At 39.7% G+C, this 19,435-nt stretch overlaps 1 protein-coding gene across 1 annotated transcript; it reads right to left on the bottom strand.

Annotated features, from left to right (window-relative positions):
• Nucleotides 1-913: 913 nt before the first annotated feature.
• Nucleotides 914-17,905, bottom strand: LOC101155003 (immunoglobulin lambda-1 light chain). The gene is made up of 4 exons (XM_078934845.1): nucleotides 17,586-17,905; nucleotides 3,216-3,268; nucleotides 1,617-1,919; nucleotides 914-1,539 (listed from the first exon to the last, which is right to left on the bottom strand). Exons 1-4 carry the CDS (start codon nucleotides 17,897-17,899, stop codon nucleotides 1,175-1,177), a joined length of 1,035 nt encoding a protein of 344 aa, XP_078790971.1. The 5' UTR covers nucleotides 17,900-17,905; the 3' UTR covers nucleotides 914-1,174.
• Between the last annotated feature and the right edge of the window lie 1,530 nt (nucleotides 17,906-19,435).

A 19,435-nucleotide genomic window follows, 5' to 3' on the forward strand; every position in this document is an offset into this window, starting at 1 on the left:
ATAGCATTATTATACCCAGAATATTATACCCAGAAAACTTATGTTAACTGGAGGAACTAATTCAATCCAATATTCTAGAACTTCTAACCAAACTAGCTTAACTTGTTAAGTGAGCAGAAAATGTCCACACCAAAAAACAAACAAATTTTACTCTAAACAAACACAAACATTGTCTCACTGCTCTCATGGACGCTTACTTAAGCTTAGAAACCCAAACTGCTCTTTAAAATATTGTGTTTGCTGCTCTGTTTACTTCTGTTTACAATTTAGAATTGGATTTACTCAAACAACGACGGCGCCCTCTAGTGGTGAACTTCAGAACAACGCCTCAGTCCTCTCTATAGAACAGCATTAACAATGTTGAGTTTCAAACAACTTTAGTTGTTGTCTATTTTCAGATTTTCTTTCTTCTGGTTCATGATTCTTAGTTTTTATCCTCTCCATCTTCCCCTCTTTACCCTCTCTCCTCTACCCATGATTAGAGACAATGGAAGTGATGATGCATTTAAAGCTCTGAATTCAGAATCCTCATGAAGAAATAAAATATGAATACACATATTTTGGGATTTGAGATTCTATATTTACTAAAAACAATGTCTAAAACAGAAAACAAGAGAATTTTTGTCATGATCAGAAACACAAAAATGATGTTTGTGTGTTTCTTTTGTGTTTGTTTTCAATTGTGTAGCCAGAGTTCAGGGTGTGAAGGCTGCAGAGCACAAACACACACATCTGCAGGCAGTTTGATTGTCTGTCAGCAGCATTTCCTGTAATCCAAACCACTGAGAGCAGATTCATATCTGCTGCTGTTCACTCATCAACCTCCCTCCTCTCTGCTCTCTGTCTTTATTCTGCTGCATGGAAACTTTTCATTTGTTGATGTTCTTGAAAGAATCACAAACTTACAGTTAAATGTCTTCAAACAAGAAAATTGTCTTTGAGTTTATTGAGAATATTGTTGCAAATAAAATGTAAGAATATGGATCAATGTGTAGAAACAGAAAATGTAAATGAAAAAGCAGAAAACTGCAAAGTTCCATCTCTACAACACAGCTGACACAGTTTGATGAAGGATCTACAGCAAGTCATGAAGAACATTTGAGAACTGTGATCAAAGTGATGAATGAGATGAAAGGAGGAGATTTGATGGAGAGAAAAGACCAGCAGAAAACAGTCATTCATGTCTGGAGTTGGTGGATGCTCCCTTGTTTCTGAGGATCATCAGCAGAGAGAGTCCACAGCAGTACACCAGACTCTTCACTATCAGCACTGAGTACAGCAGGCAGAGCAGCTTCACCCTGCACTCAGACTGGAAGGACAGCTTCACCAGGTCCAGAGGAGGAACAGAAGCTGTTCCCTCTGCTAGAATGCTGGAAGATGCTGGATGGGATGTTGGAGCTGCTGGATGGGATGTTGGAGCTGCTGGATGGGATGTTGGAGCTGCTGGATGGGATGTTGGAGCTGCTGGATGGGATGTTGGAGCTGCTGGATGGGATGTTGGAGCTGCTGTGGAACCTGCAGCTGGAAGTGCAGGAACCTCTGAAACAGAGAAAGAGTCAGAAAGAGTCAGCATGAAGCTGAATCTCTGTTGAACACAGTCACCAAGCCTTCATTGCCTTGTTGTGTTTGGGCCTCCACTGTGCCCCCCTCATGTTTGACGGAGCAGATGTATTTATAGGAGCTGTCCTCTTGCTGATGGAGCAGCAGGATGGAGGCGCTGCGTCCCGACTCTCTGAGATCCAGCTGCTCTTCAGAGGTCAGGTCCTCCAGTGGTCCGTTGTTCTTCTGTCTTTTCCAGGAGAACTGGACCACAGGAGGAAACATGGCTGAGGCCAGACACAGCAGGGAGCTGCTCCCCTCCACATGGACTCTGGATGCTGCTGGGTACACGCTCACCACGGGCTTCACTACGGACTCATCTGAAGTTTGACAGCAGCAACAAGCAGCACAGACACACACTCACACAGTCAACAGCAGCTTCCAGAAGTGCATTCAGTCTGATCCTGGAAACTCCATGAACTCTGATCACTAAACTCCTCATCAATGCAGCACAAAGTTCACTTCACTCACTGGATTCAGCTTCACATCAAACCGTCATCAGGAGACACGACGGCTGCAAATCATTTCTACACTCAGACTAACTCATTTGGAAGAAAAAGATCTTTAGATATTTGGAAATTAAACACTAAATCTGTGCTTAAAAATTTTAAATATGCGGAATTAAAATACACATTTTTTATTTAATTTACCAAAAGATTTATCTTATCGTTTTATGATAACATTTATAGATTTTTTAACACTTACACAATCTTACTTTTTACAGAAAATTGTTCACATTATCACAAAAATCAAAACACATTTATTTTTACTTTAAACTATTTTTAGATTTTTGAAAATATTCAAGAACAAAAAGGACCTTAAAAGACTCCAAAAAACATGTCAAGTTAAGCAAATAAATCCTTTAATCTTTCATTAATGACTTTTTAAATTCTAGATATTTTAGAGAAAAGAAACAAGTTCTAAACAATAATTGATCTGATAAAAGTATTTTGTTTTTTTATGATAAATACTTCAATTATGTAAAGTGCTTTAAATGTTTTCAATTTAGTTTTACATTTATGTAATGCATTTATATATAAAGCATTAATTTAATTTTATTTAAATTAGTTAAAATTCAAGAACCATTTTTACAACATTTTTGTGAATTTTTAAACATCTATTCTAATCATTAACACTCAAAAAAATTATGCAAAGTGCTTTGACTCATTCAAATTTATGTATAATTTATAATTTCAATTTAGTTTAAACAAGTTCAAAGTCAAGATCAATTTTTACAACTTTTTTGTGAATCGTTATTTACTTCAAAATGATAATTTTCTTCCGTTTCATTTCCAAACTTCATTCAATTCAGTTGAAGCTCAGATCTGATCTTGTTCTCAGAAACCAGCAGATGTTCCAGAATCAGTGAGACCATCAAACTCTAAATATTTGGAACATCACTCAGATTTACAGAAATCAAGAATCAGTTTAGTTGTTCAGTGAGATTTCAACATGTTTGCAGAAATGATTCAGCTTTTCTTCTGGAACAATGGCTGCTTGATGAATTCTCTGCTAATGATGAACAAACTAACATGTGAAGCTGAAGCAGCAGAAACTGACTTGAAACACATTTTCTACAATCAAACAGCTCAAGGAGCAGAAATGGTTCTTCTTACCCGTTACAAACAGTCCAGTTCCAGATCCAAAGATGAGGTAGGCATAGTCATAGCTATAGTCGAACCACACAGTGAGAAAGTGTGCTCCAAAAACCTGTGTGCTGTTAAAGTGTCATCTGAGTGAATCAGGATCATATTTCAGCTCCATGATGAGTTTCTCTAATGTTCAGATCAACATGACTGTCTCTGTCTGCAGTGGAGGAACTTGGTGAACTGCTGTGTGAAATGAGAGAAGAAAATGACAAATATTCCTGCAGTTATTAGATGAAAGATTCATGCAGAAAGTGACAGCATGAAAGAGGAAATGTAGAGTTGTGCACGTGTTCAGTTATCCTGAAGTCCATCAGTCTGTTTTCTTCTGCTCCTCCTGAAACCACAGGAACATGAGAGAGCAGCACAGTTCTGCTGGGAGTCCAAACACAGACACATTCAGCATTCAGAGCTCACTTCCACTCTCAGAGTTTCTGTCTCACTTCTGGTCTCTGCTGCTTTCATGCAGTCAAACAGAAGCAGAAAGATCTCTGCTCCTCTGAGAAAACCACACTTTGGGTTTCAATCCCATTCTGTCTGAACAGAACATTTCTCTGAACCAGAGCAGTTTGTGTTTCTGAAACTAGAGAAGCTGATTCAATAAAAACTGCAGATGTAGACCATGAAGAAGCTCAAATCCACATTCACATTCTGGAAGGATCAGTTCCTAAAAGTCCAGGACAGAGACTCTGGAACATTTAGAAAATGCTTCTTTCTGAAGCTCAGTGATGTCGTTGGTGGAGAGATAGTTAAGTTCAGATGGGAGAGTTAAAGATGAACAACTCTGGTAAAAACATGGATGGAACAACACAGAAAGACTCTTTAGTGAGAAGCAACACATTTAAACAGAGTCAGAGAAATCAATAGTGTGACTCTTCCTCTCTGAGGATGAAGAGTCTCTGGAATGAACAGAAACCTTCAGGAGAGCAGCAGCTGTAGAGATGAACCAGCAGCTCCATGAAGTCCTTCCTCAGCACAGAACAGAGTTCTCCATTGGAGAAAAAAAAACTTCAAAGCATTTTGGACCTTAAAGCAAAGTACAGAAAAGTTCTATAAATATAAACCATTTACCAGAAAAGATGAGTCAAGTCAACTTTCTTTATAAAGCGCTTTTAAAACTGCAGAAGATGACCAAAGTTCTGAACAACTCAGGATAAAAACAAAACAACAAACTAAAACAAACAGCATCAAATCAATGAATTAAATAAAAACCAATAAAAACATCAACTCACACTGAGGGAGAAAAAGTGAGTTTTTAACTTGGATTTAATTCATTCAGTGAACGGTCCTGCCTAACCTGCAGAGGGATTCCATTCCACAGGATGGGGTCAGCAACGGCAAATGCTCTGTCCCCTCTGAGTTTCTGCCGTGTCCTTGGCACATCCAGGAGCAGCTGGTCAGCTGATCTAAGCCAGCGGGAAGGGGAATGCAGATTTAGCAGCTCAGAGAGGTAGGGCGGAGCCAGACCATTTAAAGACTTAAAAACTAATAAAAGAAGGTTAAAACCAACTCTAAAATGGACAGGCAGCCAGTGGAGAGAAGCCAGAACTGCTGTAATATGCTCTCTCTTCCATGTTCCAGTTAAGAAGTGTGCAGCAGCGTTCTGCACCAGCTGGAGACGGGACAAGGATGAGTGAGGGACACCAAAGGAAAGAGAGTTACAGTAATCCAGCTGAGTTGTAACAAAAGCATGAATTACTGTCTCAAAGTGCTTTCTTGATCAAAATGATTTGACTTTAGCCAGCTGCCTGAACTGAAAGAAGCTGGATCTCACCACTGAACTGATCTGCTTGTCCAAATGAAAACCATTGTCCATCTTCACTCCTGAGTTTGTGACAGTAGATTTAACAGATTGAGTGAGAGAACCCAGAGACTATAGGGTCTGACTCACTGTTGCCACTGGGACCAAAGACGATCACATCTGTCTTTTCCACATTGAGGTGGAGAAAGTTCAGAGCCCTCCAGAAACATGAAAGTTTGATCTGATTGATCCTTTTATAATTCAGATTTCTGACAATGAGGTTTGGATTTCTTGGAGCTGAAACAGCTTGAAACTGTTCTAACAGTTGGACTGACATGGATCCACTGAAGAAAAGAGAAGCTTTTTGGATGTTTAGATGCAGAGAAACAGGAGTCAGAGAATCTCTTCCTTTAGTCAACAACTAACTGCATCTGCTGGTTTGGTTGCTGAGGGTCTAGTTGAGCATCAGCCTTCAGGTGGAGATCCATTCAAACAGTAGAGACTCACTGAATAGTTTCTCAAGTGGACAAGATTCATTTTTCATTGTTTTGGGGTTTAAAGTAACTTTTCATGTTCAGTTTGAAAGACTTTATTAAAGATCACTGTTCTGATTTCAGTGTTTTCTGATTATCAGAGTTTTCACCTTCAAGAAATTAAACTTCATCTTTTTGTTTAGTTTGATCTATTTTTTCTGGATCATCAAGAAAAAGAAAAAAAACATGTTTATGCTGAGTATGCAGAATCCAAGTAGCTGCACATTATGAAAGAAAACTGTTGAGCTTTTCGTTGAGTGTTTTGAATTGACATGACTTCCTGTTTGGGAGGAACAACATGTCTGTGGGAGTTGTTCATCTACTGGAAAATGTCCACCTCTTTCCTGGACACAGGAATGTTGGACAAAGACAACAAAGACTCTGATGATTCCTCTGCAATGTGGCTTCATCTATGAATTCCAGCCTTTTCATGAAGGCAGCAGCAACACATACATTTATTTATGACTCTGTCAGTAAATCCTGGGACTCAGGATCAAATAAGCAAAGATGATGGATGAATTTTATTTTTGATCAGCTTTGATTTTTTGGTTATTTTGGTATCAAAACATTGAGATCAATCAGGAAAAGTGTTTATGCTTTGATAGTAAAATGCTTTATTATTAACAAAATCTCTGTATATCATAGAAATGGAAGAAGAGGTGTTCAACGCTGAAAGTTTTGTTCTCTCTAAAAACTGTAAACTTTTGCAAACTTTCAGCCTGAGAAACTTTTCAACCTTCAAGCTGAGAACACTGCAGGAGACAGGCTTCAGGAGAGAAACATGGAAGAACGGGTGGATGCGCAGGGAGGCAGGCAACTTAAGACGGACCACTGAGGGGTTGATGACCCGGTCGATCTTGAAAGGGCCAATGAACCTCGGAGACAACTTCCTGGACTCGACCTGCAGAGGAATTTCACGTGTGGATAACCAAACCTTCTGACCCGGTTCGTAGTCCGGGGCTGGGACCCTGCGGCGGTCCGCCAGAGCATGGTTCCGATCCCTGCGATCTCCCTGCGGAGATGATTCTGGACATAAGGGACGGCCACTGCTCTTTCCTGAGAGGGGAAGAGGGGAGGTTGATAGCCATTGGATGCCATGAATGGAGACAGACCTGTGGCGGAGGAGACCAAGGAATTATGCGAATACTCAATCCAGGGAGGATGAGTTGACCACAAAGCAGAATGACTAGCTGCCACACAGCGCAAAGCCGGCTCCAGGTCCTGGTTAGCCCGCTCAGTCTGGCCGTTGGTTTGGGGGTGGTATCCAGAGGACAGGCTAGCTGTGGCTCCAATAGCCCGACAGAAAGCGTTCCACACCCAGGAGGTGAACTGGGGGCCTCGGTCTGACACAATGTCCTGGGGCAGACCATGCAACCGGAATACCTGCTGGACCAGGAGGTTGGCTGTCTCGAGGGCAGAAGGGAGCTTGGGAAGTGGCACAAAATGGACGGACTTTGAAAAAGGGTCAACAATTGTCATGACTGCTGTGTTACCTTCAGAAGGTGCGAGGCCAGTAATGAAATCCACAGCTATGTGGAACCAGGGTCGATGAGGAACTGGGAGTGGTCGCAGAAGATCAGCTGGTGCTCGATGAGAAGCCTTTCCACGAGCATAGACAGAGCAAGCCTGGACAAACTCCCATGTGTCCGCAGATATGGAGGGCCACCAGAACCGCTGTTTAAGCAACGTCAAAGTCTGGTGTATTCCAGGATGGCAAGCCACCTTGGAGTTGTGGCCCCACTGCAGCACAGAGGAGCGAGCAGATGGGAGAAAAAACAGGAGACCTGTGGGACATTCAGGTGGAGAGGGGAGGTCCTTCAGAGCTCTCTCAACCTCACGCTCCACCTCCCAGATGGCAGCACCGACAACACAGGAGCGAGGTAGGATGGTGTCCTGAGGAGTATCACAGGAGGCTGGCAGCTCGAATTGCCTGGACAGGGCATCAGGCTTTAGGTTGCGGGACCCTGGGCGGCATGTGAGTGTGAAATTGAAGCGTCCCAGAAAAAAGGACCACCGAGCTTGACGGGGATTCAGTCTGCGGGCAGAACTGAGGTACGACAAGTTCTTGTGATCCGTCCATACCAGGAAAGGTTGAGATGTTCCTTCCAGCCAGTGGCGCCATTCCTTCAAGGCCAGCACAACTGCCAACAGCTCACGATTCCCCACGTATTAATTCCTCTCCGGAGGAGACAGCTGTCGGGAGAAGAAAGCGCAGGGATGCATCTTCCGATCTGAAGATGAACGCTGAGAGAGCACCGCCCCAACTCCAGACTCTGAGGCGTCCACTTCCACCATGAACTGAGCTGTAGGATCAAGATGGGACAGTACAGGAGCAGAACAAAAGATTTTTCAATTTAATAAAGGCTGCCTCAGCTCTTGAGGACCATGAGAAGGATTCTCTTACAGAGGTCAGCTTGGTCAAGGGAGAAGCCACAGAGCTGTAGTTTCTGATGAACCTCCGATAAAAGTTGGCAAACCCCAAAAACCGTTGGAATTGCTTTCTGGTTGTGGGTGTAGGCCACCTTTCTACAGCTTGGATCTTGGCAGGATCTGGCTTGAGTTGGCCCTTCTCAATCACAAACCCAAGAAAACTGACATTGGAGGCAGGAAAGTCACATTTCTCACCTTTAGCATAGAGCCTGTTTGCTAACAGCCTCTGTAACACAAGCCTGACATGTTGAACGTGCTCATCAAGAGTCCGTGAAAAAAATCCAAATATCATCTTGTTTTTGACTGTTATATTGTTTAGACCTGTGTAATCAATACATGGGCGAAGGGACCCATCCCTATATCAACAAAGAAAAATCCTGCTCCAACAGGGGAAGAGGAAGGCCTGATAAGTCCAGCAGCCAAACTCTCAGTTATATATGTCTCCATCGCATTCCTCTCAGGCTTGGAGAGGTTGTACAGTTTACTGGAGGGGCTACTGGATTTGACTTCTAACGCATATATTTGCAAACAGACTCAAATCAGACATAACCCAAATAATCTCTGAAACGCAGTCAGGTTTTATTAAAGGTCGCTCAATTCATAATAACTTGCGCCTTGTTCTGGGTATGATTGACTATGAAAATCTCATAGATACAGACGGTTTTATTCTATTTTTAGATTTTTACAAGGCCTTTGATATGATTGAGCATAAGTTCGTGTTTCAAACTCTGCAGTTCTTTGGTTTTGGTAACAAATGTATTAATACAGTTAAAACTTTTTATTATGAAACCAGTAGTTCCGTTTGTTTACCTCAGGGGACGTCTCAAAGATTTAACATTAGCAAAGGTATAAAACAAGGTTGCCCCATTTCACTTCTTGTTTTTATTGCAGCAGCAGAAATGCTGTCTTCTCTCATTAAACATACTGACTTTGATAAGCTGTCAGTTGCAAATTGTCACGGTGCCTGGCGGCCTCCTTCCCCCTCCAGCTCTGCCCTGATGTTCCTGATTGCCACCAGCTGCCATCACTCTCCTCATAATCTTCTGTGGATTCAAAAGGAGATCCAACGCCACTACTCGACGCCAGTTTGTTACCCCTTATGGTGACTGTTCTGGTTCTAGCCTCGTTACAGCTTTGTTCCAAGTCTCTGGCTCTGACTCTGACTAATTCTTTGTTCCTTGTCTCAGGATCCTACCGCTCACGAGTGACGGCAGCACGGACCTTCCATCCTACGCCTCAGGAGAACGGAAACCCTCGGCAACCGCTAACCGCTTCAAGACCCTCCAGCCACGCCACAGCCACGTCTAATCGGGACACTCTTCAAACCAGCCATCTTCACATCTGGAGAAAACAATAAATCCTTTCTCATCATCCACTTACCTGTCTTCCTTCTGGGTTGCAGCATCTGGGTTCCTCACCCTTGTGAAATCATGACACAAATGCTGAATTTTCAATAAGCCAACTAGCCGATGATACAACAATCTTCCTGAATAATCTTCATGACATCCCCAAAATTCTTAAAACTATTGTCATCTTTTCAAAAGCTTCAGGCCTCAAATTAAACCTAAATAAATGTGAGATCTTACCCATTAAACCATGTACATTATTGAATGCTTATAATATTCCTATTAAATCCACAGTTAAATACTTCGGAATGCATATAACTTAAAACAAAACAGTCTTGGAAAAACTGAATGTTTGGGACAAGCTAGAGAAATGTTCGTCTCTGCTAAATAACTGGGCACAGAGAGATCTTTCTATTTTTGGTAGAATTCTCCTCACCAAAATTGAAAGCATATCAAGATTCATATATCCCACCTATTCTATAGGTGTCCCTAAGCCATTAAATCTATTAATCAAATCAATTTTAACTTCCTATGGAAACGGAAAACACACTGTTAAAAAAGGTACGCTGACTAAAAAATATGAAGATGGAGGTCTACAAGCCATAGAATTTAACAGCCTTAATGGCACCTTGAAAATAAACTGGTTAAAATCATTTATTAAAAATCAAAACAGGTTCATTGTTTGGTTCATTGTTCCTAATAAAATGTTTTCCAGCCTAGGAGGGATCCAATTTTTACTCAGTTGTGATTTTGACATTAAGAAACTTCCCATCCAACTCTCATCTTTTCATCAGCAAGTTCTTCTTTATTGGAAACTCATTTATAAACATAATTACAGTCCACACAATACTCCCCTATGGAACTGCAGATACATCACTGTTAAAAACAAATCCATCTTTGTTCCAACATGGTTTGAAAATGGAATTTGGTCTTTAATGCATCTTCTTAATGACAATGCTACTCTCATGTCTTTTGATGATTTCACAGCTAAATATGGTTCACTAACAAATAGAAAAGATTTTGAAAAAATTATTAAGGCCATTCTTAAAAATGTTGTAAAATCAGTTTCTGATCTGTTTCATGATGACATCTACAGACATCTTACTGTCCCCAAGCTTCTGATTAATGGACACAACATAGCAACTGCCAAACCATCAAATCAGAGAATATTTAATGAAATGTCCTTTCCCTACATCTCAAATCCAAATTATATAACTCAATATTTTAATATTTCATAAAAGAAACAAATACGAACTAAATACCGTATTTTCCGGACTATAAGTCGCCCTTTTTTTCATAGTTTGGCAAGGGGTGCGACTTATACTCCGCAGCGACTTATATTAGAAATAAATTGAAATAAATACATTGTTAACCCTCCTGTTATGTTCATTTGTGAGGAACAGAGATGATGTTCCTGGGTCAATAGGATGTATGAGGTATGTTAAGTGTTAAGAGTATGTTAAGTGACTCAGAGAATCAGCAAACCTTTTTTACAGTAAGATCTTGAAGGCTAAAAACACAATATTCTATTTTCCAATGATTTTATAGATTCAGAAATGCAATAAAAATGAAAACTGTTTTTACAAATACAGGATGAAAACAGAGTATTAGTTGGCCAATGATGCTTCATGAAAGGAATAAAAAAATAAGTTTGAGAAAGAATTACTGTGAAATTATGAGATAAACAGTCTGCTATGATTGTGTCATATGAGGTTGTGCAAGTTATTAGTTGTTGGTCTCAGATTTTGTCAAATAAATTTCCAGTCAAAATGCGACTTATAGTCCAGTGCGACTTATCTGTGTTTTTTTCTACTTTATAATGCATTTTTGAGCTGGTGCGACTTATACTCCGGTGCGACTTATAGTCCGGAAAATACGGTATTTAAAACTCCCCATCCCTCCGAAAGCCAAGGAAGTCCACTTTAAAACCTTTTCAGGTATCCACCCTTCCAAAGAATTATTATGAGAACGGTTTGGAATTCCTGAAAATTGTTGTTCTTTTTGTCATGTGGAGATTGAAACAACTGAGCATCTTTTCTTTGAATGTTTTTATTCTGATGTCTTTTGGAATAATTTACATTATTGGCTTTTCCCCAAGATTCCACTTTTAGCAGACTTTTCTATTAAGGATATGATTTTTGGGTTTATTTTAGAAAACAAGAACACAGAACTTAATCTGAATGTTGTAATTATTTTGGGTAAATTCTATATGCATAAATGTCTTTTCCTTAAAATCAAACCATTTTTTTCTACATTTCATAAAGAACTCTGCTCTTTTTTTCATCTGTAAACTTCATGGAAAACAAACTTGCTATGGAACTTCAAAGTATCATATGTAAATTGCAGCTTTTTGATAATCCCCTAAGCTAAGAATCATTCAAATGTCTATGTAAACACCCCTTTTTTTCTACTTATTTTTATTTATATTTTATTTCAATGTCTTGTATTTAATTTTTTTCTGTATTATTGGTAAAATTTTACTTTATTTTATCATGCATTTCTTGTTTGTACATGTCCAGTACTTTTTTCGATGTTTCTATACTTTGAAAAAATGTTCAAAATAAAAGATGATAACTAAGAAAAAAAAAAGAAAAAAGAAAAGTTCCTCAGGGGTGAGAGTCATCCTGCCGAGCTGCATTGTATGAGGTGTGTGTGAGAGCATTTTCACATGTGTATGTGAATGAATATATTTTCAGTTGTATGTATACAAGCATTTCACTAGTGTATGTGAGAGATTTGATATGTTTTTATGAATGCTAAGGAAGACTCAGCAAGGAAGACTCATTGTGCGCCGAACGAAGACAGACTCGCTTTTCTGAGCTTCATTGTTTTGTTCACTTGTTCCACGGTCTGACACCAGATTCTGTGGAAATACTAAAGACGAGCTTTAGCGAGTATTCTTTTTGGAACTGAGCGAATTTATGAGCAGAATCACAACAAGGAAGTGAAGACTTCAACCACTTATGATTGGTCAGACTGATGATGTGTGATTAAGCCTCCAAAAATGATTGGTGGAGACAGTTAGAGGGGCGGGAGTTTTCCAAAAGAAGAGCTGACACTGTGGCTAAATTGTGGTACCATCATTGTTATCAAAATGTATTTTATAGTATCAAAAAAACAGAAAAAAGTATTTCACGATCTTTCATATTCCTAACTTCTCAGTGTTTTATCAGGACCTGTTTGGATGAACACAGAGCAGGGGCCTGTTTCAGAAAGGAGGTTAAGTGTAAACTCTGAAACCCTGAAATCAGGGAAACCCTGGGTTTTCCGTTTCAGAATGGGAGGTTTGTTAAACCAGAGAAAGCAGAGTGAGTCAAACCCGTTTCTGAAAGAGAGGTAACTTTTACTCGGAGTCAGTGTCCATGGTTACTTACGCTGTGAACCTAATATGGTCGGGAGCAGGTTTTATTCCCTAAACTCAAGGTTTCTGCCGGTCCCCTCCCCTTTTTAAAGACGAAGCGGTATTTTTCGCTTTAACCTCCATTGCCCAAATTTCCGTCACACAGAGACAAGTGACAAGAATGGCTTGTCCTTTTTTGGAGGACCCAATAGACGAGGAGGCTGCATTAATTCCTAGAGAATTACATTTACGTCGTGCGAGGATTTTGAGACCTAGACTAGATATTTTGTCATTTCCCCATACGTTTTTGTTTGAGCGTTACCATTTTTCGTTGCAGTCAATTACATATATACAATGAAAACAACATTAGATATCTATTGTTATGTATATGTTTCATATGTCAAATATTGTCAACAAAGCTAACATCCATGACATGCTCAAATTTGACCTGATTGAATTATGTTTTTATACTTCATTTTTAGCTGCTGCCATGTTCTTTTAATTCCTGCAAGATTGCATCTACATGAAAATGAAATCAGGGACATTGAATTAGATTAATGTAACAATTACTTTTTGGAAACACAATTTGCTAGTACTGCTTAATTTCTTAATCCCATATAGACCTATACCACTTGATCAATACAAGGGTAGACAAAAGTTAACTTTTAAAAACACAATTAATGTATTAATATTAAACTGACCAACGTTTGCAAGAGGGGAAGGTTAACAAAAAAGTCCTCTAACTGTCTCTGTTTTGCAGATGCAGCGGTGTTGCTTTTCTTCTGGAATATGTGCTCATATTCACTGTAACTCTGCAGCAGCACGTCAAGTTCAGCTGGCGAAAAATACGCAGACCTCTTTTTTTCCACGGTTGCCATGGTGACTCGTAATATCTGCGCTCCATTGATAATGGCTTCTTGTTGTCGCGGTGCGCACGCTTACCTCCGAATCAGTCCACTCAGAATTGATTGACCTAACTCCGATCAGCTTCTCTGAAACAGAAAACTCAGAGTTGTTAATCTCCCGATTGACCAACTCAGAGTTCAAGTTCAACCTCAGAGTTGGTTGAACCTCCTTTCTGAAACAGGCCCCTGATATCTTGGAGATGGAAAATGTTTTAGATCAGTGAAAATGGGTGATTTCCCACGGCACACCTGACCATCTCCCACTAGATTTAGGGAAAAACCAACAAACTTAATAAAGAAGGAGGCGACAGAATATGCGCCAGAGAGGAGAGAGACTGTTGCTGGGTATTATCTCTGTCTGTTCTCCCCGTAAAAAGGTACCTTTGGTCTGTTGTCTTTCTTTCCTTATTGTTATTCTGATGTTGCAGGTTGTTTTAACCCTTGTGCTATCCTAGGCACTTTAACATTAGGAGTTGGGTCATCTAGACCCACTAGACAGTGCGCTGAACCTTTTTTCTTCAATGATTTGTGATCTTCACTGGTGTCCATGGATTACATGAAATCTTTCCACCTTTATCCACCTTTGTCATGGTAGGGAGAACACGTCAATGTAAGGGTGGGGTCATCTAAGATAGCACAAGGGTTAACCCAGTGCTTCTCAAATAGTGGGGGGCGCGACGCGATGCCAGGGGGGCCGCGCAGTAGAAGTGAAATATTTTATTGGGGGGGGGCTTGCAAAAAATAATTGAGAAGCACTGTTTTAACCCAACAGTGGTGGTTTTTCCTCCTGATTGTAAAAACATACGTGATCTTAAAGACATGAAACACATGAACACTCAAGATTCTGACAAAGGTTCCATTTCTTTGTCATTTTTTATAGTCATTGTTTTATCAGGGATTTTTATTTGACATTAGAACAGCTTTGTGTCTCAGTTCTGATCAATTTGACTTTTAGCTTGAGATAAATATAATGTTTGTTATTTTCTTGCTAAACTTCACTAAACTGAAAGAATTTCCTGATCAGACTTAAGGTCACAAAACAGCATCCAGATGTTTGGAGCAAAGAGCTTGAAGCTGAGTTTCTGCACAAACTTTGGGTCTTTTTATCAAACACACCTGTTTAGAGTTGAATCAATGAATGTTTACAAACACAATGTTTACAAACACAACAACAACAACAGCTTGACTCTCACTCACAGACTGATGAAGACTTTGACATCTTCATCACTATTTCTTCAACTTGAATAAACACAGAAATCTGTCTGCAGTTCAACAGGTTCAGGATTCTGACAAACAATTAGATTTTTCTGGATTTAACATTTCAATCATTAAAAGCAATTCTCAATAGATCGCCGATTTCCGGAGTCACCATGGAAACGCGTGGTGGAAAAAAAAAAAGAAAGCGCTATACTTCAGTGAGACGAAGTCTGAGATTTTAATGACGGCGTATGAAGATTATCCGACCATCAAAAAGTAACACGGCTGCATCATCAAAAGAAAGAGTTTCTGCTTGGAGACAAAGAACAGACAAAGTAAACGCACAAGTTTCTATCTCATTTCTATTTTCATTGTGACGCATATAAATATAACTTATCCAACTTAAATGAATTACTTCTATTGGTAACAAGTAATTGAGTTAAATTTATTCAACCTAATTTCTTACGTCTATAAAACTCAATAATTGTTTATACAACTCAAATTTACATATTTATCTAACTAAATGTCATATTACTCACATTCAAATAATTGCTTTTCCATCTTAATTTATTGTACTTCTTGGACTCTCATATGGTGGGTATGCAGCATATGCGTCACTTTGGGGCGGCGGCCAAAGAGGAGGCCAAACTGAAAATGTGAGAATTATTTGATAGTCCGTATTTTTTAATTTCCCTGCTGTTTGTGCAGATATATTTACATGATATGATCAGAAACAGAAGCACATTGTAACTGATTGGGCGCTCCTGCTGCAGCCGCTCCTCCCTCCCTCAGGTCTTGAACAGAGAGCGCAATCCAGCACGAGTCTGCTGTTAGAAATCTGGAGGTTCTCTTTGACGGCTCAATATCAGTGTCTCCCCATAGATGGAACATTACAAATTGACCTTCACCTTTAGTGTAGATGCAGAAAGTTGTTCTGCATTCATGTTGTTTTGGAAGATTTGTTGTTTTTCTGATTTTTCTGATCATTTCAACACCGCATGAACGCAGCATTTCTCTAAGTTTGTTTCTGTCCTTGAGGGACATCAACACTTTGGTGCAATTGGAACTAAAATGAGAACAAAAGTCACAGTTTTAAATAAAACCGCAGAATGTTAAGTTTAGAAAATATTAAAACTTGTTTTCATCCACATTCTATCTTCTTTCTTTCTCTTATCAGGTGGATTACTAAAACACTCCCCTCATCTGCTCCTGGACCGGCCCTTCTGTCAAACTTTAGAAGCATCTGTTGCTCATGAGTCAGAAAGTTTGTCCACCACTGCTCTAGGGCGTCCCTACTATCAAGTCAACAGAACAGATAGTCTGACTCTGAGAGGGAAAGCAGGTAGAAGGACGAGGAAAGAGAGGATGAGACTCACCATTTCTGATTCCAGACCCACAGCACACTGCTGCTTCCAAACAAGGAAATGAATCATTTTTCATTCAGAAAATGAGTATATTTTATTGACTGTACTGGATCATGTAAAACAATGAAAATGTAATTAATAAATTAAAGCCACAAGTGGCGTTGTATGGTTGTCTTTGCCGAAAATTCATTTCACATTTATCCCAGGTTTGTGCCAATTTTGGTGAGTTTTGTTATGTGGCGGGGGTCAAATTTGATGTCAAAGACGCCGTTAGAAAGAAGAATAAAAAAACATTTGAAAAACATTATTGAAGATTTTGCGGTTAGGATTTCTTATTTCAATCCACCCTGTCTATTACTATAGGCTGGGCATGTCTTTTTGGCTTTATGCCCTTCCTTTGAGGCCTTTTTGTGTTTTTGTCGTCATTTTTGCGATGACAATTTTGACGTTTTTGCAGTGATGTTTTGCATTACACAATTGCCATGTCGTTTGTGCTTTGGGCGACTTTTGACGCGTTTATTTTGACGTTTTGAACCTTTTTGAGTGTTTAAAGTTACAATATGGTCCTTGCAGTCTGTGAATGCTGCGGACCATAATAAATGATAATCTTTGTCAAAATGGTTTTATATCCATCACTTCACTCGTCTTGTTTGATGGACAGAAAAGTCTATTAAAGGTTTTCAGGTTGTGGACAAAGGACAAAAGATTCAAGAAAGCATCAGGTGTTCAGTTTAGACAGACAGGCTGACTAAGCATTGACAGCTATGTGGACTTTTCTGGAGGTTTAGCAGGTGGACAAAAGGACAGAAGATGGTGAGCAGTCCATCAAGGAATCATCTGGAAAAAACAGATTGTCAGAACTTTGCCAGATCCACAGTCTTCTTTGTTTTGTGTGTTTCTCTGAGCAGCTGCTAATCACTGCATTGAAAGCAGACTGAAAGCTCAGCTTTTTCAGACTCACTGATTTCTGAGTTTCTGTGTCTGCAGAAGCTGTCACTCTGGTTTCTGCATTCAGGAAACTCAGAAAGAGATCATTTATTCTCCACACATTTGGACAAAGGAACAAAGGAATTAGAACAGGTTCATGATTTCAGGATTTCATTTCCTGCAGAGTCAAGCCATGAGTTTCTTTTAGAACTACAGTCATGATTTCATGTCTGGATTCATTGTGTGTGGGGTCATGGGGTCAATGTGTCAATGGAGGGGAAGGGGGGGGGACAATGGGGTGACTTTGTTTTTTAACTGTAAATCACTTTAAGCTGTGTGTCATAAAAATCACTTTTTGTTTAACAAATAAAGTTTGATTTGATTTGATTGTGTTTTCATTTGGTGCCTTAATCCTCAGTTCAGTGAGTTTGTGAGTCTGTGTGAGATGGAGGTGAAACATGTGAACCTGGCTGTGGTTTCCTGCTCTCTTTCTGTCACAAACACTAACATCTGTTCATCTGCAGGTTTTTGTTCAGCCTGCAGGGATCATTTCTCACTGTGGAGATGAGATCCAGCAGCTGCAGTAGTAGGAGGCTGAATGATCCACTTTGACTTTATTGATCTTCAATTCACATCCACTCTGGGTTTTTTCAGCTGTGAAATCATCTTTCTGAGGATGATTATAACTTTTATCTAGTTGACCGTTTCTTTTATCAATATCAAGAATTACTTTAAATGTTTCTGTTTCTTTCTTCTGGAACCATCGCAAATAATCAGATTCACACTCCTGAATTCCTCCACAGCTGAAAGAGACACTTTCACCAACTCTCCTGGTCAATGTTAAATCCTCCTGAATCAGCTCTGCTGCCATAGCAACCAGTGCTGCAGAGACACAGACAGACAGGTGAAGGTCAGGATGACAGTGTTTGTTCCAGGTAGACCTGGTTGGCTCCTGATTGGCTGCAAACACTCACCTGAACACAGACAGCACAGAGCAGCAGCTGGGAGGAAAAGCATTTTGTTCAGCCGTGTTTCCTCTGCTCAACCTGAGGAGAAGTGGTGTTCTGATGCAGCTGAGGACAAAGAAGGACCTGAGAGCTGTGACATGAGAGCAGGACCACGTTCTTTGGGACTCCTCCTCCAAGCTCCCATCAGCCCCTGCAGCTCACAGAGAAGACTGCTGCTGCAGACGGACAGCTCAGCTGAAGCTGCTGTGTGGTTTCATCTTCCTGATTTGAATATGACAGCAGATGAAGAGAATCTGGGTCACATGATGCAGAAACACTCCAACACATTCATGTTCCACAAACACACTCAGCTTGATGCTGAACTCACAAACACACACTGTTATCTGCTGTTTAACAGCTGTGGAGAAAATACACAAGTATCAATTCATGTTCTGTTTCTTGATGAATCTCTGTGATCCATGATGAACTCATGTTGATGCTGGAAGCTGCTTGAAATGTTTTCTACACTGTTTATGTCTAGAGAAAAATATCAATGATTCTCATCTGTTAACACAGGGAAGTTCCTAAACAGCCATGTGGGGGCGCTCTCCAGCTGCTTTAAATTAAAGTAATGGTTTCAGAGATATTTCAGTTACTTTTTAATGGAAGATTCTAAACCATGAAGTCTGTTTTCCTCCATTAGAAACATTTCAGGAGATCTTTGTGTGAAAACTTTTGACCTGATCGTCACAAAGACAAGATTCCAGTTTTTTCTTTGGTTCTCACTGATCTCATGAAGATTTTTCTCTGATGTTTTCAATGTCCTCATTAGGACCAAATAATAAGACGTTTGAGTGAAACTTTTTGTTTCAGGAACTTCACATGTTGTAAAAAACAAAAACATTTTTTTGCTTGTTTGCTTGGATGAAAAATCATTTGTAAAATTCTAACTCTGTATTTTTACCTGATATCAGATTTTTAAAGATTTGAATGTTGTCCATTCAAACAGTCACCTACCAATTTTTATCTACCCTTTCATAAATACACACTCATGTTCATCACAAAAACACACACATGCAAGGAGTAAACAGGTGTGTTCAGGTGAGAATCTGCTTCAAGCTTCCTCTCAGTAAACAGTCATTTCCAGCATTTGGATTGAAGACTTCTGTCTCTAATATGGGTTCTGGATGCTGATGATCACAGAGAGCAAACTGGTCATGTGTGTGTTTCATCCACAAACAACGACAGACCAAATGATGACCTTTGACCCTTTTCTTCTCTAATGTAGTTGGATTTACAGTAGAACATACATCAATGCCTGTTTTGCACATGTGTCTGTGTGTGTGGTTCTACAACCGAATAAAGAAAACAAATAATACAATTATAATAAACCAAATTCAATAACCAAACCCAAAAAAATAATATTCATGAGCCAATAATTTAGCAACAGGATGTCTTCA

The sequence above is a fragment of the Oryzias latipes genome, chromosome 17, assembly GCF_053564925.1.
Source record: "Oryzias latipes strain Hd-rR chromosome 17, Olatipes_Hd-rR_3.1".
NCBI classification, from domain to species: Eukaryota; Metazoa; Chordata; class Actinopteri; order Beloniformes; family Adrianichthyidae; genus Oryzias; species Oryzias latipes.